This window comes from Amblyomma maculatum, chromosome 2 (genome assembly GCF_055883805.1).
Source record: "Amblyomma maculatum isolate TAMU_Amacu chromosome 2, ASM5588380v1, whole genome shotgun sequence".
Classification (NCBI taxonomy): domain Eukaryota; kingdom Metazoa; phylum Arthropoda; class Arachnida; order Ixodida; family Ixodidae; genus Amblyomma; species Amblyomma maculatum.
The window spans coordinates 51,129,135-51,154,124 of record NC_139345.1 but is presented as its reverse complement, the minus strand read 5'-3'; the positions used below and the strand labels follow the sequence as shown (position 1 = coordinate 51,154,124).

Sequence of the window (24,990 nt, the reverse complement as noted above, 5' to 3'; positions counted from 1 at the left end):
ATAATGTTTGTGATAATTTGTGTTTTCATGTGCTGCTATGGGTCGCCCTTCCAAATCACAGCTCCATTACGTTTAGCGGTGTCTTAAAGATACTGCGCTCTTGAAATGGTGTTTCATGCTTGCAAATTTTGTTGTAGGATGTTCATGTTTGCCTTGCACCAACATACTTCATATGTGCCCCGTGAAATGAGAAACTTGCTTTGAAACTTTCGCTTCCATATATTCCTACAGGCACTAAGCCTGCGTTTCACCCCAAGTCTGCTTCGGCACCACGAGCGCCGTCTTTGTAGCCCGGTGTTGGTCTATCCAAGTCGAGCACTTTTTAACATAACCTGCCAGCATAAGACTGCATGCGATAGAGTAGGTGCGGCACAATAAAGGTGCAAAATTAAGCGCATTGCAAACTGTATAGATCCGCAGAAGCAGGCGCAGACTGAGGCCTTTAGCGTTTACCATCGCAGTTGGTCTTATCTCGAATGCAGGATGAAGGACAAGGCGAGTCTAGCGAATGCCCGCATTCTCTCAGAGATGAACCGAACACCAGAACCCCGCAGCCGCCGAACCGCTCGCCGCGAGTCGGTGAATCCATCCGTTCGTCGCAACGGTACCTTTCAACGTCTCAGTTGATCTTAAACACGGTGAAGCAGGAGCCTGAGGAGGTAAGTCCTATTGCCGGACGCGCTGATAATGTTTGCGATAATTTGTGTTTTCATGTGCTGCTATGGGTCGCCCTTCCAAATCACAGCTCCATTACGTTTAGCGGTGTCTTAAAGATACTGCGCTCTTGAAATGGTGTTTCATGCTTGCAAATTTTGTTGTAGGATGTTCATGTTTGCCTTGCACCAACATACTTCATATGTGCCCCGTGAAATGAGAAACCTGCTTTGAAACTTTCGCTTCCATGTATTCCTACAGGCACTAAGCCTGCGTTTCACCCCAAGTCGGCTTCGGAACCACGAGCGCCCTCTTTGCAGCCCGGTGTTGGTCTATCCAAGTCGAGCACTTTTTAACATAACCTGCCAGCATAAGACTGCATGCGACAGAGTAGGTGCGGCACAATAAAGGTGCAAAATTAGGCGCATTGCAAACTCTATAGATCTGCAAAAGGAGCGGCAGACTGGAGCCTTTAACGTTTACCATTGCAGTTGGTCTTATCTCGAATGCAGGATGAAGGACAAAGCGAGTATAGCGAAAGCCCGGATTGTCTCGGAGATGAACCGAACACCGGAACCCCGCAGCCGCCGAATCTCTCGCCGCGAGTCGGTGAATACATCCGCTCGCCGCAACGGTACCTTTCAACGTCTCAGTTGATCTTAAACACGGTGAAGCAGGAGCCTGAGGAGGTAAGTCCTATTGCCGGACGCGCTGATAATGTTTGTGATAATTTGTGTTTTCATGTGCTGCTATGGGTCGCCCTTCCAAATCACAGCTCCATTACGTTTAGCGGTGTCTTAAAGATACTGCGCTCTTGAAATGGTGTTTCATGCTTGCAAATTTTGTTGTAGGATGTTCATGTTTGCCTTGCACCAACATACTTCATATGTGCCCCGTGAAATGAGAAACTTGCTTTGAAACTTTCGCTTCCATATATTCCTACAGGCACTAAGCCTGCGTTTCACCCCAAGTCTGCTTCGGCACCACGAGCGCCGTCTTTGTAGCCCGGTGTTGGTCTATCCAAGTCGAGCACTTTTTAACATAACCTGCCAGCATAAGATCATGCGATAGAGTAGGTGCGGCACAATAAAGGTGCAAAATTAAGCGCATTGCATACTGTATAGATCGGCAAAAGGAGCGGCAGACTGGAGCCTTTAACGTTTACCATTGCAGTTGGTCTTATCTCGAATGCAGGATGAGGGACAAGGCGAGTATAGCGAAAGCCCGGATTGTCTCAGAGATGAACCGAACACCAGAACCCCGCATCCGCCGAACCTCTCGCCGCGAGTCGGTGAATTCATCCGTTCGCCTCAGCGGTACCTCTCATCGTCTCAGTTGATCTCAAACACGGTGAAGCATGAGCCTGAAGAGGTAAGTCCTATTGCCGGACACGATGAAAATATCCCATCGGTTCGAATGACTTATGCGCAAAGGCTAACTTGAAATGCTCTCAGCATGCCAGAGTCAATGGTGTTCATGTAAGAAGGCGGTTGTTTGTGTTGTATTCTACATAGACTCGAAACTCGGCTGCATGTTCGCTCGAAGAATATGCAACTTTTCAATTGATCAATCATGAGTATTTACCGAAAGATACATCAATTCGATTCTTACATGACTATTTTCGAGCAGAGTGGTGAGAAAGAGGAAGCAATCCTTGGTTTGCGAACAATGTCGTCTCCTTCTGTGGCGCCTTCTTTTCCTGAAGTCACCCGCTAAATTCGTAGTGAGTTTTTAAATCTCTTTTACGTGGATGATTGCCTATAAATGAATGATGCCAGTTTGATTGCTCACGTAATCGCTCGTCCATCTTTTCTTCCTGCCCTATGGTAAACACACATATATTGACGCGACTGTCATATAACCTGTAGTATCTCTGTGCTATAGCACTGCCAACTACTTAGAGGTCAAAGAGTGTGTTGATGTCTGCTCGTATTGTTATGTGCTGAGTCCTGTTATCGAGAGTCTACTCTGGACCTTTGTGAATTAGTCATCCAGCGTATTCGGTATCTCCATCGGACACACGCATACTCACACGCACACACACGCACCCACATATGCAGACACACACGTGCGCGCACACACACTGAGACAAAGACAGGCGCGTGCATGTAGCAACACCATGCTATATATATATATATATTACGTGGTGCTTATGCCTAATTGCTTTATCGATAATTTTTCGTAATTTAATACAAATTTCGAGAGCGAATTGCAAGAGTAGAAGGGGAACTGGTGGGAGCGTGAGCTTGGTCGGCCTGCCAGTATTGTTTCAATTTCAGCCATTGTCTGAGCCACAGCGTTTCCTGAGGTTATACATTTGTTTGAGCATGGTGACGTCATTCCCGACGTTCTGCATGGTGTCGAATCTTGTTGTGATCCAAGTGATGCAGCTGAGACAAGATCCATCCGTGATCCGGGCCTCGTCGGCGTGGCAATCGGTGATGAATCGTCTTGCACGGTGGCCGTCGGTAGTAGGGGCGGGCGGTTTGATGACGGGCAGGTCTGGTTCTTTGGTGTGGGATCTCCTGTTGTTGTAATGGATGGTTGGGCGGCGGCTGGACGTGCAGTGGAATGCGGTGATCTTGGAGTTGGCAGCAGAGCTTCGTAAGGAGCTGTAGCTGTCTTCGTAAGTGCGGTGTGACCTGAAAATCTTGGTGGTAGGTTCGGCGAGGTACGGCGACATTTCAACCCAGATGTTCGTCCTTGGTTGTCTATGTGCTCTGCTTCTTCGATCAATAGCCAGGAAATCTGGTGCTACGGGTGGACTGGCATCTTCATTGTTTTCGTATGCGACCGCAAAACAGCTGGCAACGATTTGGGTGCTGTGCTCAAGGTGGGCTTGTGGGTCTTATCTGATGTTGGGAGGTGCTCTTGCCATGGGGCCATGTAGTGCCGTCGAGCACTGAAAAGCAGGTGGAAGATAGTCCAGGCGAGCACCGAAACACCTCCAAAACTTGGCTGCACTCCAGCAGCAGCCAAGACCATGACCCTGGCCGCGGGAAAGGCCTCCACGGAGTAGTAGAGGTAGAAAAAGTTTTCACTTTGTGCCCAAAATTCAACGAGTCCGTTGATGAACTTCATGGCGCGTTGATCAAGTTTATCTACCATTTGCCAATTCCCGGAACCTCGTCGGCGGTAAAGGGCCCGCGGTAGCACCAAAGTAGTATACTACTTAGATTTCAGACCGTGCGTTAGGAATCCAGGAATCCAGGAACACTTAGGAATCCAGATATGAAATTTCACAGTCATGGATGTTTACTGGAGTTGATGCTTACCTACGTGTTGTTATTCTTGTATATTGCCGAAAACCATTCAAACCTTCATTTCTTCTTTTTTCGACAGCCTGCAGCATGCGGCCTTATCGCTTTGATTCTGGCGCGCGTATCAATTCTATGTTCTTTGATTGTGCTCGTTGTCGCCAGACGCAGCTTTATCAGTTTCTTTGTCGCGGAAGATGCGCAGAGATGTGTCTCGAACATTCCGGCTACTCGCATATGCTTCTGCAATGTTTTAGTTTGTGCTAGTCACCGTTCGTGGCTTTATCTAGATGTTTCCTCGCCTTCTATAAATTGAGCGTTTGTCGGTATGACGGAGTTAGTATATCGATGACTGTTGAGCATGATTGTTGCTATCGCCGCCGCCGATTCTCTTAGTTTTTTTTTTTTCGTTCTTTTTTTTGCGATCGCAAGTCAGCCCTGTGAAGATCAAGTCTCATTTGTTGCTGACGGCACCCCTGCGTGACAATATATAGTAGGCTTCACACAATTCCCTTGTCAATTAATATTGTTGTCGGAACATAACCTTAGCTCAGCGAAGAGAAGTGCGTGCTTTTTTTGTTTGACACCGTTAGATACACTTGGTTTGCTCCTTCTTTGTCCCCTGTAGCAGTCCTGCTAAAATTTTCAGGCTCTCGAGGTAGATCCCAATCAAACGCGGAATTTATCCAACGAACAGTGATTGAATGCAAAGATTTTGGTTAATACAGGAGGAGGTCCCAAAGTCAATGGCTGCACAGGGGATCGACCTCAGGTTACAAGCATGCAAAACAAAAATGATTGTGTTCAAATAACAGCGGATGAAAACAGCAGCTGATGTGATATAAATGTAGAACACGCCGAAGTACAGGGTCGCGTAAGTATAAACAGAACATAATTTGCTAACATGTTATATAAATGTAAGACAGAGGAGAACAATTGAATGTGTGATATGTATTTCTTATCAGTGAAAGAAAATTATTTAGCGTGATAGCAGAAAAGTATGAAAACTACGCTTGAAAGCATGGATGTTAGACTATTGCTGTCAGAGTGTCCCAGGCACTTTTATTCCCGTCTGAAATGTGCTGCCCGTGTTGGCAGGCCCTGAAAGTTCGTGTATGACATGTGGTCTCATGGTATCACACAAGCAGGCGACCAGTGGGTGCCCTGCCATGCTGCCTGCCTACTAGCCCCTGCCAGACATGCTTGTGAGAAGGACTGTATAGACAGATGAATAGACATGCCACCTGCAAGCCTGCAATCTATATTGTCGGACAAATGGTTGTGATTTTTTATCGTTTTCATATGCACCGCAGAATTCTGTAGAATTGCGGGGTACGCTTTTGCGTTACAAAAGGCTGGTAACCTTCAATTAGGTGCATATTTCATTTGCGGTCGCACATGGCCCATGTGTATGCCCTATGCACTCATGCGGGATAGATTTATAGGTTTAGCGTTAAGTGGCCAAGTTCTACATAAAATGATGCGTCGTCGTTGTGAGCTCAAAATTGCGGACATGGCTCTGAGCGATTGCATTTAGTAGGTGACACGGTCGTGTTCTAACTAGTCGTTGGGTCGTGCGACGACAAGTAACCACATGACATGATCGAGTTGACAGGAGCTGCCAACTCCATTGAGATGAAAGAATGAGGGGAAGCGAACCCCATAAATATCGCTCGATCCCGAGGCGGGCCCATTACTATATATCTAGGCCACACAGGCATATTCGTGCATGCATTCACACGAACGAGGATCCGCCGAGGGAGCCGTAGACGGCAGCCATTAATGCCTTTGCGTCACAGAGCTTCAGTTCAGTTCAGTCGTTCAGTCGTGTCCGACTCTTCGTGACCCTATGGACCATGTCACGCCACGCTTTCCGGTCTCTCACTATCTTCCTAACATCACATAACTTCATCTGCAGTGCCTCGAGGATGCCATCTAACCATCGCGTTCGCTGCCTACCCCTTCTCCGGCGACCCTCAACCTTTCCCAACATCAAATCTTTCTCCAGCGACTCCTCTCTTCTCATCAGATGACCAAAGTAGCTGAGCTTTAACTTTAGAATTTGACCCTCCAATGAGTAGTCAGGGTTTATGGTCGACAATATTGACTGATTTGATCTTCTGGCAGTCCAAGGAACTCACAGGAGTCTTCGCCAGCACCACAATTCAAACGCGTCAATTCTTCGGCGGTCAGCCTTTTTCACAGTCCAACTCTCGCATCCATACATCACAACTGGAAAGACCATATCACGAGTTATACGGATCTTGGTTGGCAGACTAATGTCTCTGCTCTTTACTAGGCGGTCAAGGCTATCCATGGCTCTCTTTCCAAGAAGCAGGCGTCTCCTAATTTCATAGCTGCAGTCTCCTTCCGAGGTAATCTTGGAGCCCAAGAAGAGAAAATCTGTCACAGCTTCCACTTCTTGTCCCTTGATGCTCTAGGACTTGATAGGGCAAGACGCCATGATCTTTGTCTTTTTAATGTTCAGTAAAAGCCCAAACTTCTCACTCTCTTCTTGTACGCGCTTAAGCGTTCCCAAATTTTTGGTTACGTCATGAATGCAGGAGGCGGGACAGGATGAGTGGGGTAGGTTTCCAAACATTCCGGACGGTGATGGAGAGAGCCCGACCCACTCCCTGGATTCAAGTTCTTCGTCACACGTGGCAGAGACTGCGTCCACGTCGCAGCCATTCTCTACGCCTCTACGATATCGAGATCAGGTAGGTGGGCTGAGTTCGCTAGAACTTTCCACCCCTTCTGGTTTCACTGGAAACCTGCACAGTCGTAATTTGCCAGGAAATTTCGATCCTGGGGAAAAACAAAACTACTGGCCTTGACTGCCGTAGGAGATGTATTTGTTCGGTGTAGAGGTTTTTACGCAAAAGCCTTATCTGGCTCGAGTGGCGTAAGGGGAGCCCTTCGGCGGAGCGCTTCGGCAGATTGCCGGTCGACTTTGTGGACAGAGCTTGTCAGCAAGGGGCCACTACATGAACTGTAATGATCCACTGCATTGTAATTGATTAAATATGGCCAAATTAGGTATTAATCTAATCAGTATGTGAAATATGACAGAATTTGGCTAAAATCGATGTCGACCTTTATTCGAGTATGGCCGATTCAGTGGCCACCTACCTTCAAATTTTAATCGATCACCCCTAGAATTTGGCCCCCTAGACCTCTGAAATTTCAATCTCGTCAGAATTTGACCATTATTGAAGCGAAACCAGATTCGAGTATGGAGTATTCAGTGGTCATCTCGAAAATGGGATGGGCCGACCGCAAACTCTGTCCCCCCGATCACGGAAGGTCCACCTCGTTGAAATTTGATCAAACTCGATCTCTTAATAAAATTAGAATATGGCCAATGCGGTGGTGACCTCTAAAGGTAGGGTGTCCGCTCCCGAAATTTGCACTCTTTGGATCCCACTGTGGTGTGGGGGAAGACTCATGATGTATCATATAACATGGGCGTGCCAAAAATTTGGCGTGCTACAAGTCATACAAGACCCTAGCGCGGACCAGTGGGATGCAGTGCTGGCCAGCGACCGCTGTGAAGACCAACGAGGTCTGATACAGCGTGCTCTACGGGCGGCGAAAGAAAGTGCAGCCCTGAAATCGAGACACCAACCAGCGCTGTAGGCTCCACAAAAGGAGCAACTGCGAAGAATATCTTCATTAAATAGAGTTATTCAATCAATCAACCTTTGGATTCAATACATATGACTTCGGAATTTTACCAAAATTGCCGTCAAACTAATCTGAGTATGGTTAACTCAGTTGAGACTTGCAAATTTAGGTGGACATCCCCTAAAGTTTGGTTCCTCGACCCAAAAATTTAACTTCGTCCGAATTTGATGCATTAAATACGGGATAACGGTAATATAGGCCTGGTACTCTTAATAATTCCACTTTCTGCCTGCATATAAGCCGAGATTAGAGCTCCCTGTAATTTTTGGTAGTGAATGATTGTATTGATCGGGCTCTTACCTCGCTTCATTTGGCTTGTGCCTATCGCATTCCTTCTCGCCTGTGTCCTGGAAATAAAACTCATGGCCTTTCATGCTTGGTACCAGCGAGTATGTAACAAAATGCTCACTTTTCGAAACATTCAGTCATGGGCAATCGCTAAACTGACTTGAAACTTGTCTCAGCTTGGTTAAGGCAGCGCTTACGTAGATAATGTATCTATGGGATTACAAACATTCCAGCAAGCTCTGCTCGAGCAATCTGGAGTTCACTATTCCACTCGATGGTTTCCAACTCTTCATCAGTACCTGTGAAAAAAAGGCCTTTATCTAATATTTAGTGGCTGCCAGCGTCAAAAGCTGACGAATTGTTCGGAATCGGTAACAAAGTGGTCCTGCCGAAACGCAAGAACATTGCAATGGTCTGGAGAACAGTTTCTTAGAGACATGTAAGTGTGTTGCTCATGTGCACATGCCTTCAGAAAATTCCTATGATATACACTATTTCGCTTTAAAATTTACGCATAGTTAAATAAAACGGGTTTCCTATACTACATTGACACTCTGCGCACATACTAATTAAAAGGAAGAAATCCTTATCAGAAACAAATACCACAAAGTGCACATTCTGTTAGGAGCTTCAGAAGGCACTATCACGGAGAGCGGAAGAATCTTGATGAAGCGACCTATCGAAACGTAGCTGTCAGATTTTATACAGCGATTTTTATGCAGACCCGTTAGTCACGCCCAGTTGGCAAAATGCAGGGTAAACAAAAACACTAGCTTAAGATAACGTTATGTACCTTCGCGCGGAACTATCTATGCAGACGGATGCTCTTTTTAGGGCAAACCTGTGGATGCGTTGCCGAATCCGTAGAGGCCTTCGATTTCTGACAATCAGCGATTTCCAAGATTCTCTTCTGGTGATGATAAGGAAGAGTTGCATATGGGCATCTTTCGAAATCTAGATGTATCATCTTACGCCTGTTTGAAGCACACCGAATGACACTGAATAAAACCACTTCGTGAAACACACAGACAGCTGCAACGGAAGCGCTTCGCCCACTAGCTTCTCGAGTGGACCATCCATGCCGGCGTCAGATCACGTGATCGTAAAGGCCTATGTGTGGCACGGCGGCTAAGCTAAAACATCTGGCGTATACTTTCAGAATTTCAGTAACTTCCTGCGGTGGTGCTGCTCTGACAGATGCCTCTCCGCTCCTTCTCTTCTTCCTTTGACGGCGCCCACTCCACTTTACCTCCTCTTAAAACCACCGGTTGACTGACTAGGTTACGTTGTGAAGTGAGGTAATCATATCCCCCAATTGAATACACATATGTCGGTTCAAACCGCGCCCGCTAACTATATATACTAGTAGGTGTATTCCAATTATTACGCGAAACGATGTGACACCACGCGGAAGGCTACGTGAACATTTGCGCCGCAACTTTGGCATGAAAAAGTACAATTTGGTCTTCCAGTGAAGGCGCGTTAGTGATGGTTCATTGGACCAATTGGCGCGCCAGTGGCGACAAAGAGGAGACAAGCAGGAGCAGCCGTTGTGCATGCCGCTGTGACACCAATCGCTTCGGTGGCTCGACAACAGCTAGCATGACGCAAGCGAGCCACGACAGATGGGGAGCGAGGAACGGCGTGATGTACGCTGCTTATTAACCATGACGACATTCTGCGTCCTTATCTATTTTATGCCTAATTACCACAATAATAATATCACTTAATACGTTACGTCCCGTCACGTATTCGTTGGTACCACTACTTCCGTCGTTATGTTCTTCGTTGCGTGATGAGGAGGATGATGATGATGAAAAACATTTATTTTTTTTATATATATACAGGGAGGGTACGGGAGCGGTCCTTAAGAGGCCGCCCCTTGCAATTACTACAGGGTCTCTCTCTTACGAAAGCCCAATGGCGTCGGCCGCGGCACGAGCCCGCTCGACCAAGGCTCGTTGCTCCGTCGCAGCCGAGTAGGGCCGCGTCCCAGTCCTCCCGGGAAATGTTGGGTAGGAGGGTAGGAGGTACGATTGGGTTTTTTTTTTTTTTTACATGTCTACACTATGTGCAAAATGTCCGAGGACTTTTCCTCACAGTGTGGGCATTTCCCCGTGCAAGCGGGGTCAAAGTATTTTAATGCTGACGGGCGCAGTAAAGTTTCGACGTAAAGGCGAATGAGAATGCGCCCCTTGCAAGTGTAGGCGGGATTCGGTTCGGAGTCCGGATCGGTGGGAGACGAGGTCGGTGCCCGGAAAGTGAGCGCGCGGTCGGTAGCATCGGTCGTTTCGCGTCCCTCGAGGCCAGTGTGACACTTAAAGTTTAACCTGAAAAACAAATGGGGGGATTTAGCTAGCTTATACCAAGATATTGAATGATATACTTAATGTCTGTTGAATGCAAATGAGAATAGAAGATATTGTAAATGCGGAGCTCCATTTCTTAGCCCCCCGGGAACTACCCCCGATAAGTTCGCTCGGTCAACAAAACGAAATCGTTGCTCTGCGCTGGGTGAAGTGAAAAATGCGGACGCAATGTTTGGCCTCATTATGCACTGTGTGAGAATGCTACAAAGCGTGTGCCAACCAGGCCGGTGTCAACCTTGCTCTTGTTATTTTTCTTAACTGAGCGCGAACGTTAAATTCCACCTGACGCACGCAAGATATCATGTGTAAACGCGGTGTACAATTCAGATCGTTGACTCCTGCGCTGTTGCAGGTCTTTCGGTTTAAACGTATGACACATATTATGTTATTTGTTATAGAAAAATTAAAGGATGCTAAACTGAACGTTTATTATAACTCTGTGGCGGAGAATACTTGCCAGATCGCATGTAAACACACTGAAACGTCTTTTTTGTTTTTGTTTTTTTTCAACCGGCGTCCGCCGGTACTGATTATGTTTGCAGTGCGCGCGCTCAAAAACTGTTTTCACTAATTTACTGAAAACGGGCCCATATATTCTTAGTGCGCTCCACAATCCTCGATCACTCATGCCGGGAGCTACTAATATGGAGACTTGGGTCAACATGGCAATTGAGCCCGTGTGAGTACGTTGCCCCTAAGACACGCAGGCACATTGGTACGGGTTGGTTAAAGCGCGCCTTTGTATGTCGTGTGCTTTTAGACATAAATGTGGCAGCATGCGACTGAATGTGACTATGTGAGACATAACGAAGGCGGAAAATAAGAACATGTTGACAAAGCGCATAGCAAACTGCATGAACCCAAACAAGGATCCGTAAAACGAGCCACGGGCTGGCGCCGTTAATGTGACGTTAAGATATTCAGGCGATAGCCTTGTGTTCTTCATGGCGGAGCTTCAAATTGCTTAATTTTACAGATGGCCTTATTTTGAATGCAGAGGGCAAAACAAGGCTGGTGCAGATACTTCCAGGAGGTACCCGGTGATGACCATGACACCACAACACCACAGTCGGTGAATCTCTCGCTGCGGATCGAAGAATCCAGCAGTTCGCCGCAGCAACACCTCTCAACGTCTGCGCTGAAGCTGAACGCAGTGAAGCAGGAGCCCGAGGAGGTAAGTGCACACGTCTTACGCGCGGAAATGTACTATACCACTTCGAATCGCTTATGCGCAAAGGCTACTTTTAAATATTTTCGGAATGCCAGAATCGACTGTACTTCGCTGGGATGGCAGTTGTTTGTACTGAATCTTGCGTAGACCCAAAACTGGGAGGCATATGTATTTTTCCAGCCATAAGTGATCTGTCATGGCGAATTGGAGTGGGAGAGAAGGTGCACTCGAGAGTCCTTCAGAAGTGCTCTCAGACAAGCGGGCGCCCTCCAGTGGGAGAGCAGGAGTAGAATCACTGGCTTCCAATCGTCGAGGAGGAGGACCTTTCCTACGCTGAGAGCAGCCAAGTGCACTACCGGCTGCTCTCTCGTCTAAACTGAGTGTAGGGGAAGTCACATGGCATAAAGCGTCATATCCGCGCCATCTTTTTTTTTTCATCTCTTGAGTAGGCTGCGCTCAAAATGGCGGCTGCAAAGCGTCGGCGCTCTCGACGAGCTCTTCGGAATCAAGCGAATTTGCGTCAGGAGCTGAAAGCATTGCTGAGGTGCTGTATGTAGGTTAGAGAGTCGCTACTGGCATCAGAAGGGGCAAGGGAGACAAATCGCCGTGCTGTGAGAACAAAGGCATACAAAACAAGCGATTCTTCACGGAGCGTTGGCCTCTCCTCGGGTTGCAACTGCGATAATGCAGGGATGAGAAGTTCGGTCACGTGGTCGTGGCGTGCTGCTCTCGACACGCAGAGAGCGTTTCCGTGGGAATACAGTTACACCCTCGCTCAACGTGCTCCTGAACTGCTCTGCAATACTCCGCGTCTCTGCCCTCGTCCCCCCAACCGAATGCGCCATCAGGTTCCTCATAAGCCTTTGTTGCGATATATTTAAGGTACGATAATTTGATGTTCACATGGGTACGTGTTTTCGAGCGCAGTGGTGAGACATGGGAAGCAACCTTGGTTCCGGAAAGTTATGTCTGTTTCTGTGGCCCCTTCTTTTTCTGAAAGCACCCTCTAAATTCGTGCCGAATTTTCACGTTTCTTTTTGCGCGATGACAGCCAAAAATCAATGTCAAAGTTTGATTTCATACGTTATCGTTCGTCCGCCGTTTTCGCTGACGTCTGTGAATAGTCTAACGTAAGTGTATGAACACAAATAGGGGATGTATTTACGGATATTTACGTGGGGATAACTGACAGCAGCTCAGCCGAACAACTCCAGGCCAGCGGCGCCCGGCACGAACAACACACTTAGTCGTTTTCGCGTTCCACGCATGATCACAGCACTTTACCTTCCTCGTTGACCTTTGACATAATCCCCAACGGCGGAAGCCCTGTGGAAGAGAGCGGGCTTGAGGCGAACTATGTGAACAACGTCATGGAAGGTGGATGACGTTGGAGAATCGAGGGGGACTATCTCATATGTTAGTCGATCATATGACGGAGTACGGGCCGTTGTACTGACGCTGACGAAGTAGATTCTCGGAAAGACCGGCATGCGGAAGTGGAGACCAAACGAGGACAAGTGACTCTGGTGCGTAGTGTAATGAGCGATGTAGGCAGTAACAACCTGACTTCTGGTAGGTCTAGGAGGCGGTCGCGGTTGATTTCGCGGTCCATATAGTTGCTTGGGCAATGGCGTCACGTACGTGCTCCATGGCCGAAGCCGAAGAAAGCGGCAGGCGAGTGTCTAAAGACAATTAAGCATGCCGACCACACAGAAGATAAAGGTGCGCACTCCACTCCTGTGGTCTCATGCCGCGAATAATTATATGCAAAGGTTGCATGAGGCAAGGCAAAGTCACAATCCCGATGGTTGGGTGCGACGTACATAGCATGTCAGTATGGGTACTGTTCAGCCGCCCTGTAAGTTTGTTCGAGCAGGTAAGCTGCAGTGAGCTCATGCTGCGTGGAACAGGACCAGAGTTTGTCATCAACTACCCAGCGGCTGCGGTCCGTCAGCAGTTGCTATGGAGCACCGTGAAGGATGACATTTTGCAACAAGAAATCTGGGACATCGCTGGTCCAACTGGTGGGTAATGCACGCTTGTAGCTTATCGAGTGGCACCGTCAGTCGCGACAGCGATCTAACGGTTGCCGAGGATGGACATCGGAAAAGGACCGAGCAGGTCTAGTCTTATATGATCCAAGGGTTCCATGAATACGTCGACAGGCTACAGAAGGCCAGCATGCAAAGTGGATGGCCATTTCCTGCGTTGACAGAGGCCGCAACTTGCAACTTAGTTCCGAACGTAAGGGCCGTCGTCGGACTCGATCGTACGTTCGGAAGGCACCGTGGGGGCCTGTGGTTGGCAGGTCATGTAGTTCTGTTAGGATAGACGAGCAGGAGCGCAGATTCGTCAGGGCGAAGGTCGCTGTTATAAGGTTGCTGTTGTTTAGGATGTCATTCTGAAAGCAAAAAGGTGGAGTGAAGGATCTGGGTTCGCATCGGTGATGCTATCGATGAGTGGATGCAAGGTGGAGTTTTGCCGCTGATCGTCTGCGATGTTAATGAGATAGGAATATCTAACAAGCATAGATTGAGGTCATTGTCTTCAGGAACTCACGGCTCCACAGGGTGACGCGACAGGGATTCAGCCTCTTGACTTAAACACCCTGGCGTGTAGACAACGGTGTAATAATAATCTTGGAGGCGCAATGTCCAGCGACCAAGACGGCCTGTAGGGCCCTTCAATGAAGAAGTCGAACAAAGGACGTGGTGGTCAGTCACGACTCAGAACCGAGAAAGAAAGGCCAAACAGTTAAGAGTCGAAATTCAGACATGGCCCGAAGGCTAAGGGCTAGCACCCCGTTATGCAATAAATGTGCTCAGCGGTTGAAAGAAGGCGGCTGGCATATGAGATGATATGGCCTTGACCTTGATAACGTTAGGCGAGCACGGCGCTGATATCATATCCTCTGGCTTCTGTGGTGACCCTAGTTAAAGCCGACGGGTCGAAAGGAGTCAATACAACAGGGGGGAGAGCGATGAGTAAGTGGATCAGTGAAGAAAAGGGCTTTCCTTGGGCAGAGTTCCGAGCAGAAAAGGTATCTCTCAAGGAGCTCGGTGAGGGGACTGGAGACGTTAGCAAAAGATTTGATGAAACGTAGTAAATAGAAGCACAGGCTGACAAAGCTGCGCATATCCGTAGACGGTCCAGGAAGAAGGAAGTCTGACGGCTTTAATTTGAGCAGAAGCTGGGCGGTCACCTGAAGAATCAACCAGATGTCTGAGGATTGTGAGTTCGCAACGAGCGAATTAACATTTAGACGAGTTGAGCTGCAACCTGGCTGTACAGAAGGCAGTACACCCGTCAGTCTTTCGAGGTGTGTGATAACTGTGGGCGCAAATACTACAACGTTGTCAAGGTAAAAGAGGCATGTAAAATATTTAATGCCTCGAAGTAAGGAGACCATCATTCGCTCGAAGGTAGCTGGGCATTGCTCAGACCGAACGGCATGACTTTTGTCATAGAGTGAGGCTTTGGCAAGTCACCAATCACCACAGAGCGGCAGCGAGCTTGGAAGGGCCAACAGCTGAACGTCAGAACTTGGGCTTCCGCGCCTTCTGCGTCGTCGCGGCGTCGTTTAGAGATGCGCTGCTCACGTTCTTCTGGCGTTTCGGCTGCTCTGCTCACATTTCTCCAGGCGAAACTCATGCAGACCTGAACGCTGTCTCCCGGATCACCACAAGCAGCCAGTATCATGCGGTACGCCTTGCGGCGGTTAACGCCTTTCTCATCGTCCGGCTCCATGATGTGGCTCTCGCCGAGCACCAGCAGAACTTATTCATGCGACCGGCGAATGCGATGGCGGCAGACGATTTCCCGCTTCACTCGGTCACACTGTGACATCACGAACAGAGCGCTCAGGCCTAATGGGTCTAGGAGGCTTTGGTACACCTTCTACACCTGGGGTGCCTCTTTCTTCCTGATTGATTGATTTAATTGATTGATTTATAGGGAGGGAAAGGCGCGGCAACTGTCTCACTTGTTTTCTGTGGACACCTCAACCGCACCGTAATGGAAGGGAGGAAGGTGGGAGTGAAAGTGGAAAGAGAGAAAGTAGTGGAGGCTACGGAGTAATTTCGACTACCTGGGGATCTTTAACGTGCGCTGACATCGCACAGCACAAGGGCGCCTCTTCGTTTCGCCTCCATCGAAACGAAGAGGCGTCCGTGTGCTGTGCGATGTCAGCGCACGTTAAACCGGCGACGGCGGCAGAGCATGCATAGAAGGCATACAGTATTTTTGTTACTATATGAACAGAGCGCGGCTGATTTGTTGGAGCCCTCCGCTGAGACACGCGCATGCGCAGTGCGGCAACTATCACCGTCGTCCTCTCCGCGGAGGCGTATCTGCGCTGGGATACCGCTGCCATCTTCCTTCTCTCAGCTGCGTGCGCGGCGTGACTACCTTGCACTCCTCTCCACAGCAGTTGGCGCGCTCTCTCAAGCTGATGGGACACACACGATAAACACCATACACACAGCGATACTCGGCTTTAGCTTTTGGAATGCAGATATCGCTTTAAAAGAAAGAAAGAAAGAGGTCCCGGACCACCGCGCGATAGAGGATTTCACCTCATCGCAGTTTAATGATCCAAAGTTCCCCTAGAATTTTTTCCAAGCACTCTTATAGTTTCTCGGTGTCAACTTCCGTTTCGTGTCGTACTACATTAGGTATAGGGCCAAGAAAACTGTGTGTGTGCTCGATCTCTGTTTTGCCAGACACGCAGAAATGTGCGCGAGATCCTAGACACGCAGAAATGTGCGAGATCCAATGGTGGCCTTCAGTTCATCACGGTGGAAAGCAGCGCTACGGCGGTTAGTCTGAAACGCGCTTTTCATCAGCCGGCAACGTGGAGCTGGAAACAATGCAGACTACGCGCGGGATAAGGGCTAATGATTTTGAGCCTATCGCATGTGCAGGAGATGGAGCTGGACGGACTTGGCGGAAACAGTTCTGCTTCCGAGGATCAAGGGACAGACACCACCGTCTCCATGCCGGACATGTCGTCTAGGCTCACGTACGTGCAGAGGTGGAACACCAAGCAGGTGGGTGGATGTTCTGAGAGGTCTGAAAGTTTTGCCTGCTTAGCGTGGTTTCGCTGAAATACGCTGTCGTAATAGGACCCTGTCAGATTTTACCACTGAAAGATGCACTGCTAACGGCTGTCGAAAGTGGCCTTACATTTATGGTCGTCTCATGTGAGGTCAAAAGACCACATGCGATATCCGAGTTGGCTGCCAGCTCAGGTGGAAACATTAGGGGATCTCTCCAGGATCATTCCATCCCGTGTCCGGAGCGCCACACTTATAGACCACGGTAGCACATTCGTACCGCTCGGTTAAGCGGAGCTTGATGCTTATGTGAGGTTGTGTTTGACGTAGCATGATAGCTTATGGCTATGTCCGATTAGGTACCGCGATGATACAAATGCGCAAAATTTGTTAGTGATTGAGCTAAAAGAACGTACTTTTAAGGGAACGACAGTCTTTAATGCAATCACGTCATTACTTTCAATACAGACCTTGAATGTGCTACAAAACGTTTGATCCTGTCATGGACGCAGGAGATGCTGGATGTGCGTCGAGTGTCCCCAAGCACTTCCGATAGTGACGGAGAAAGCACGACCGACTCCATGGATTCAAACCCCTCGTCGCATGATGGGGAGGCTACGTGCGCATTTCGGTCATCCTTGCTTGCATCGGCGTACGGGCAGGAGAGGGTGTCAGATCAGGTAGGTGATTGGGCATAGCTCATCGGAGCTGCTCACCCCTCCCGGTTTTATAGAGATCCTGCATGACCGCAACATGCCACTTTTCCCTCCTATAAAATCTAACACCAATGGCCGCTGAAGGAGATGCATTTGTTCACTCATCGAGGTTTTGGCTCCGAATGATTAATATAATAATTGGTTCACAGGAAAGGAAAGGCGCTGTATCTGTTTCACTTGTTTTCTATGGACACCTGAACCGCGCCGTAGGGGAAGGGAGGAAGGTGGCAGTTAAAGTGGAAAGAGAACTGGGAGCCGTAGTGGGGTGCTACGGAGTAATTTTGACCACCTGGGAATCTTTGACATGCGCTGACATCGCACAGCACACGGACGCCTCTTCTGGTCTGGTTCTGGTCGGACAGCCGCCATGGTCTGGTTCGAGCCCGAGCACTCCGGCACAGTAGTCGGGTGTCTTACCACTGCACTATCCCGGCGGGGCTTTTAAGTTCTTTTTTCGAAAGGCACTGACACTTTGCACTGCCACGTGACGCACAGCTGACCTGAAAGACGGCGATGTTGAGCTCCCTTCGTTGGGCATGTTTCTATGGCGTTCCATCTGGCCTCTTATATTCGCTATTAAACCTCCTGATTTTTCATGTCTTACGCTAAATAGCAACGAATATGTGAGAAAATGTCAGACTTTCGACGCATTCTATTATGAACAGTAGCTGAGTAGACCAAGCTCGTTTTCAGGCCGGTGAAACTAGCACAAACCGGACGAAGGTCACTTCGTCTCACATAAAGCGAATAACCATGGTTAGATCTCTTCATTACAATGAACAGAGAGGCGCCGTAAATGCGTCCCGCTGACAAAAAGTACGAGTATCATGCCAACGCTAAGAATAAACATTTTAGGGGCTTTTGGACCACTAAACTACAGTGAGGCGACAGCCGCTATTCCGCGGTGGTCCGAAGTCTTCCACTGCGGCAAATCTTTCTCTTTTTTAGACCGCAGCTCTTTGGCGCCCGTCCCTGTGTTTCGCGGCGTTGCCGTCGGTGTTGTCCCTCATAACGAGGTCCTGACACATGCCTGCGCGCACCGCCGTGAAGGGCTGGTCAAGTGGAGCAGGAAAGCGTCTGCCGACATCGCATGCTCCCAGCATGAAATTGGATCGTGGAACGCCGGTGAACTTTGATGTGTTCAACGAAACGCAGGTTGTGGTCGGTGCAACGCTCGGTAACCCGCACCGCCCAAGCCGAAACGCATAGCCGCCGCCGTTCGACACTGCGAACCACCTGCCTGTATAAATAGTTAATTTTCTGCCAGTTCTTTTTAAGCCATGAGCGAGCGAAGCAAACGGTGGAAGTCCGTCTGCCGCTGCTTGCACAGTTACTCTGCCTGGTGCCATCGCCGCATTGCAGTTTTAGCGCAGGCCATATAGACCATATTCACTATCAAGCTTAACAGGCGGCAGATGTGGCAACCCTGTATTGTGGAGACGCCATAGTATTGGGCGGTTCGAAATTAAAAAGCACACAAAATAGGCTTCCGACGCATCAGCGTCGGTCTACCGGCGTACTCCTTGCTGCGCGCCGCTCATTTGTCGGACACTTGAGACGCCGTTTGCAACGCCGTCCAACCAGAGCTCGGATTTCTCCGACATAGTGTCCTGATTCGCCGTGTACCCTGTCTCTCTTTTACTCCCTCTCCGATGTTACGTTTTGAGTGCCATGTATGGCAGTAAAGCTGCGCCCCGCCGGGGTGGTGCAGTGGTAAGACGCCCGACTACTGTGCCGGAGTACCCGGGTTGGAACCCGACCTCGGCGGCTGCGTTTCGATGGAGGCGAAATGAAGAGGCGTCCCTATGCTGTGCGATGTCAGCGCAGGTTAAAGATCCCCAGGTGGTCGAAATTACTCCGTAGCCCTCCACTACGGCTCCTCTTTCTCTTTCCATTTTCACTCCCACCTTCCTCCCTTCCCTTACGGCGCGGTGACCTAAGCAAGCTTCTCTTAAGGGAAGGTTGTTAGGTTACAGGTGGCAGCTCTGGCACGATTACCTCGGAAACGTCAGGTACTCCAGGCCTCTGATCACGGCGGTATTTCTTCTGTATGTTAAACGTTCTTTTCAGTGTTTTCTCTTAGCATAATTCACTGCTGCCTGAAGTGTTCCTATGTACCGTATATTCTAATTCGACATGACCGTAGCCGTGGTCTTTGTGAGTATTCGAGGGATATTTAAATGTTCTGCATATGCCCCCTAGTTTAAAAAAAAATTAGAGGGTCTCTTAGATATCTCTTAAGAGGAGAATGGTGAAAGCCTAACCTTCCTATCCTATAATTTGCCTCCCATCGTTAGTCTCTTATCGTCATTCGTTGCAGTGCTACATATAATTATAATTGGTTTACAGGAGAGGAAAGGTTCAGTATATATTACACTTTCTCCGGCAAGTGTGAGTTTGGACGGTACACCATCGGCGGCCACCTGCGTGGAAGAGTACGTCCTGGCACGGAGGCTGTCATGCTCGACAGAAAAGTCGGAGCTAATAAGAATCTGGAGAGGCAGCGAAAGAAAAGAGCAGAACGCAGCAGAACCGAGTCTCAAGATACTGCTGCACGGGGCAGAAATACCAGAAAAGAAAATGGTGCGGATATTGGGGGATGTGGATACAGTCGAACCAGCGCAGTGCCCACACCCTATAGCGCTGCTAAAAACGACGATCGTCACAGGTAGCGAAAATAATAAGAAGAGTAACCGGGAAAAGACATGAGCTAGGGAAGGAAGACACCCTCAGGCTGATCGGGAGTCTGGTAGTAAGCAGAGTGACCTACAGCTTGCCCTACCAGGCTCTCAACCAGTCTGAAACTATCCAAGCGGAGGCCATGATAAGGTTGGCGTATAAAACGGCGCTATGCCTCCCCGAAACTACGTCAACGGAGAAGCTCTTAGCTCTGGGGCTTCATAACACTTTTGAAGAAAATAAGGAAGCCCTGCTGCACATGCAGAAAATACGACTCATCCAGACAACGACTGGAAGGGCCCTCCTAAAAAGGTTAGGGTACCAGGGGCAGTTGCAGGATGTTGAAGGAATGTGCAACATTCCAGATGAGACACGCATGATGATAAGGGTAGCCCCGATGCCAAGAAACATGGACCCTCGGCTCCACATGGACAGACACGAGGCAAGGGTGAAAGCATTGGAAAGAATTCTCGAGAAGAAGAAAGGAATGATGTATGTGGACGCAGCCACGTACGAAAAGGACAGACAGAAGGCAGTTGCGACGGTGGTCAACTCCAGACACAAGGAGGTTGCAAGCGCATCGATCAGAGACTGCTCTGTAACGGAAGCGGAAGAAGTCGCCGTGGCTCTAGCGGTGGCGGAAGGCTTTCCTAAAAGACTGTCACTAATAATTCTAACCGACTGTCAAATGGCTTGCCGGAATTTTATAGACGGCAGGGTGCACAAGGCCGCCATGCGCATACTCCTTGAGGCGACTTGTGATGAAATAAAAAACGCTTAATGAGTGATCAGACTTATACAGCACAGTATCATATGGGTGCTGGGACACGCAGGAATGGCGGGGATTCAAGAGGCGAGCTCCCGGACCATCCGATCTCGAAGAATTAATAATAAATTGGTTCACAGGAAGGGAAAGGCGCAGTAACTGTCACACTTGCTCTGTGGACACCCGACCCGCGCCGTAAGGAAAGGGAGGAGGGTGGGAATGAAAGTGGAAAGAGAGAAAGAGGAGCCGTAGTGGAGGGCTACGGAGAAATTTCGACAACCTGGGGATCTTTAACGTGCGCTGACATCGCACAGCACACGACGCCTCTTCGTTTCGCCTCCATCGAAACGCAGCCGCCGCGGTCGGGTTCGAACCCGGGAACTCCGGCACAGTAGTCGGGCGTCTTACCACTGCACCACCCCGGCGGGGCTCGAAGAATTCCCTACACCGGTGCCTTGCGAGCACTCGGCGATACTTGCATATTATAGGGGGGTGAGACGTAGATACGCGCCACCACATAAAGACTTCAACAAAGAAGAGGCGGGTATATGGCGTAAACTACAGACAGGGACGTTCTCGAATCTGTACGTACGAAACATTATTAACCCCACAGCATACCCGCCCTTATGCTCGTGGTGTGGTGAAAAACCCACGATGTATCATATAACATGGGCGTGCCAAAAGAATGACGCGGTAAACGTCATACAAGACCCTATAGTGCGGAGAAATGGGATGCAATGCTGGCCAGCGACCACTGTGAAGACCAACGAGGTCCTACGGGCGGCGGAAGCAAGTGGAGCCCTAGAATAAGGACACCAACCAGTGCTGAAGGCTCCACAAAAGGAGCAACCGCGAAGAGTACCCTCATCAAATAAAGGTAGAACGATAGGAAGAAGATGGTTTGCACGGTATAAAAAAGAAGAACCGAACAAGGGTAAATAGGGTACGCCTCAGGTCGCAGATGAGCCAACGTTTCGACAAGTGGACTTGTCTTCGTCTGGGCCCAGACGAAGACAAGTCCACTTGTCGAAACGTTGGCTCATCTGCGACCTGACTCATCAAATAAAGTTATTCAATCAATTCACTACAAAACAATGGCTTTGAGGAAAAGTTTAATGATCGAGTGGCCCTTTTACTAAAACTCCTCACTGGTCACTAACAAAGTGCTGTCCGCTGTGGCTTCGATGCTAAGCAATATAGGCCTAGCGATGGTTAGGAAAACGTAGATGGCCTCAGCGCCAGCGGGCGGCACTGTTGCTATAAGTTTGCGGCATCCGATGCTGTAAGCCTGACAACTTTATCGGCTACTTTCATGATGTTGGTGGAGCCAGACTTTGGTCTGAAAACGAGCAGCGTAAACGATGCTGCTAAGGCAGTACGGGGTATTCGGTGCCTCGATGTAGCGCGCCGCGCCCTATGCTGCTGTGCTGTCTGGTGGTACTCGAGTATTTTACAAACGTGCCGTCGGACAGCACTCTATGCACGTTTTATGTGTAGTTTTTGATACATGTTTCAGTCCACAGTGTGTACGTTGCTGGAGCAGGCCACCTGACGCGCCTTTCGTACTCGAGCGCCCCGACGTACTCATGAATTTTGCCCACGGACGCCGTTATCGCCCAAGTTAAAGGCGTCAACAAAGATTGATAAGCTGCGTTTGGGGTAACCGCGGTCAGCGGCATGACTGCTGTTTGGTCCCCGCATCGGCTTATCGCGGCTTAACCTAACCGCATTTGACGCTGCTCGTGCACAGAACACGCAGCAGTCGACGCGGCTTCCGTTTATGTCGTCACCGGCTACACCTGCTATAGGCACTATACACCTGCTATAGATCAACAAGCTATTCACGAAGAAACAAAAACGCTAGTTTCAAAAATATATGCAGCTCCGATGGAGCTGAAACTTTAACGTTTAGTTGACTGGCACATCAGGAATAAGATGCAATGAACAATTTATTTCCAAAATTGGTGTCCTGACCCCTTTAAGTATTCGCGATAAATATGGGTGCTTCTTGGTGCCACAAAGAATGTAATAAATCCACGTGGTAGTCGCCTTCGGCGTCAGTAAACAAGCAATATGTGTCCTTCCGGTAATGTCATATAAGTGCTTCATGCGCGAACGGAATGCTTCGAAAGAAAGCTGCAACGATAATGAACGCATTACAGATGACATTTTCTCGGGACAGTTCCTTCATGTGGTGGCGGCGATAAGCTTTTACTTAGAATTAGAGATGTGTGGACCCCGTAGGGATGAAGGGGACTAGCAACAGGCTAGCCCTTTTACATTTTCCGTGCCCTAGCGCATTAGTAGGCAAACGAAACTGAGTGCATGCTCGATCGCTGCTGTGCCAGTCATCGCAGAAATGTGCGCAAAATTTAACGATAACCTTTAGTCTTTAAAGGTGAAAATCACTGTTGCACGGCCGCTTGACGAAAGCAAGCTTTTCATCAGCTGACAACCTACAGAGCTTGAGGCGACTCCGCACTGGATCAGTGCTAATGATTTTTGGCCTGTCGCATGTGTAGGAGGTGGACCGGAATGTGTTTACCGGAAGTAGTTACGCTTCCGATGATGAAAGGACAGACCCCGCTGTCTCCGTACCGAATATGTCGTGGTGCGTCGGATTGCATTCTGGCAAGCCCAAGCAATTGTTTTCAAGATCTGGGATGTCTTACGTGCAGAGGTGGGAGACCAAGCAGGTGGATGAATACGCTGAGAGGTCTGAAATTTCTTGCTTGCTTAGAATGGTTTAGCTCAAAGGCGCTGCCATAATAGCGGCTTGTCAGGAGATTTTGCCGCTGAAAAATGCACTGTTTACGGCTGGCAAAAGTGGCCTGTCTATTCTTGTCATTGTCTCGTGTGACGTTAAGCGGCCACCTGACATAGCCGCGTTGACTCGGGCTTATCACTTGAGATGGGACTTTTAGGGGAATCGAGCTATCCAGGATCACTCCTTCCCGAGTTCGGCACACTGCTACGCTAGAGTACTAGTAAGGCTGGGTAAATGGGGCTCAATATTTATTTAAGGTTGTGTTTCACGTAGCATAATGCCTTATGACTGTGTCCGATTCGGTAACGAGGATACAAATACGGAAATTTCTTAGTGATTGAGATAAAAGGAACGTGCATTTACGGTAACGACAACCTTTAATGCAATCACGTCATGACTTTTAATACAGAGCTCATTGTCATCGATGCAGGGGATGCTGCAGGATTGGCGTTGTGTGTGCCCAAACTTTTCCGGTAGTTACGGGGAGAGCACGAACCACTCCCTGTATTCAAACCCGTCGTCGCACGGCGGATATTCTGCGTTCTCGTCGCAGCCATTCTTCTTCTTGCCTGCATCGACGTTCGCGACGAGGGAGCCAGGTCAAGTAGGTGATCGTGCACAGCTCGTGGGAGCTTCCCACCACTCCCGGCTTCATAGAGATCCTGCACAACGAAAACTTGCCCGGAAGTTTCTCTCCTAGAGAAATTACAGCAATGGCTTCAGTAGAAGATGCATTTGTTCAGTAAAGTTTCAGCTCCGTATGATTGTGTTGAACTCTTTACGCAAAAGGTGCATACTGGCACTTTGTGCTGCCAGGTGGCGCACAACTGACCTGAAAGGCGACGATAGTGCGCTTGCTTCTTCGGGCATGTTCCTATGTGGCGTTCCAGCTGGTCTTTCAGTCGCTATTTAAGCCTCCCTGCTTTTCATGTTTGGCGCCAGGTAGCAACGAGTACGTGATCGCTTTTTCGAAGCATTTACTGATGGACAGTAGCTAAATGGAATTTCCAATTTTTCTGGCTGGTGAAAGCTATAGCACCGACGTGGCGAAGGCGCCTCTCGGTTCTTGGGCAACAAGCACTGCCATTTTAGTATGTGGTCAAAATGTGTAATAAGAATATACACTTCTCGGATAAAACGAATAAACAAGGTTTTATCGCTCTATTGTAATGAACGGGAGGCGCCGTCAAAGCGCCCCGCTTAGAAAAAGTGCGCGTATTCTACGAACGCGAAAACTAGAAAGTACCTACGAGTCCCGGTTATTGTGCCCTTTCTCAAAATACAGCATAACTTGATAAACTTCTTCAGAACCCTTGCGTGTATGGAGGGGAGTGCTCGCTAGTACTGCGACACCGGTTTCAAACGCTTCCTAAAGTCACAGGAACTCTTTCACCATCGCTGAAATCAATGGGCAGCGTGCCGCAAATGTTTTGTGTCATTGTCAGAATGGTCTAGCGCGGTGAGTGCGTCGTCTGCTGGGCAGAGAAATCGTCGACAGTGTGTGTTTGTGTGTATGCCAATAGGCGCGTTGATCGTTGTTTAGAGAGAAGAGCAGATAAAAGTATTTATGAGGCAATCTGAC

The 24,990-nt window shown here is 48.8% G+C and overlaps 1 protein-coding gene across 1 annotated transcript; it reads left to right on the top strand.

Annotated features, from left to right (window-relative positions):
- The first annotated feature begins 483 nt into the window (after positions 1-483).
- On the top strand, positions 484-24,163 carry LOC146198607 (uncharacterized). Its single transcript, XM_084591941.1, has 8 exons — positions 484-495; positions 1,167-1,343; positions 1,849-2,025; positions 6,476-6,631; positions 11,253-11,429; positions 16,349-16,474; positions 16,993-17,160; positions 23,839-24,163. The coding sequence occupies exons 1-8, from the start codon at positions 484-486 to the stop codon at positions 24,106-24,108; spliced, it is 1,263 nt and encodes a 420-aa protein (XP_084448067.1). The 3' UTR covers positions 24,109-24,163.
- Positions 24,164-24,990: the final 827 nt, after the last annotated feature.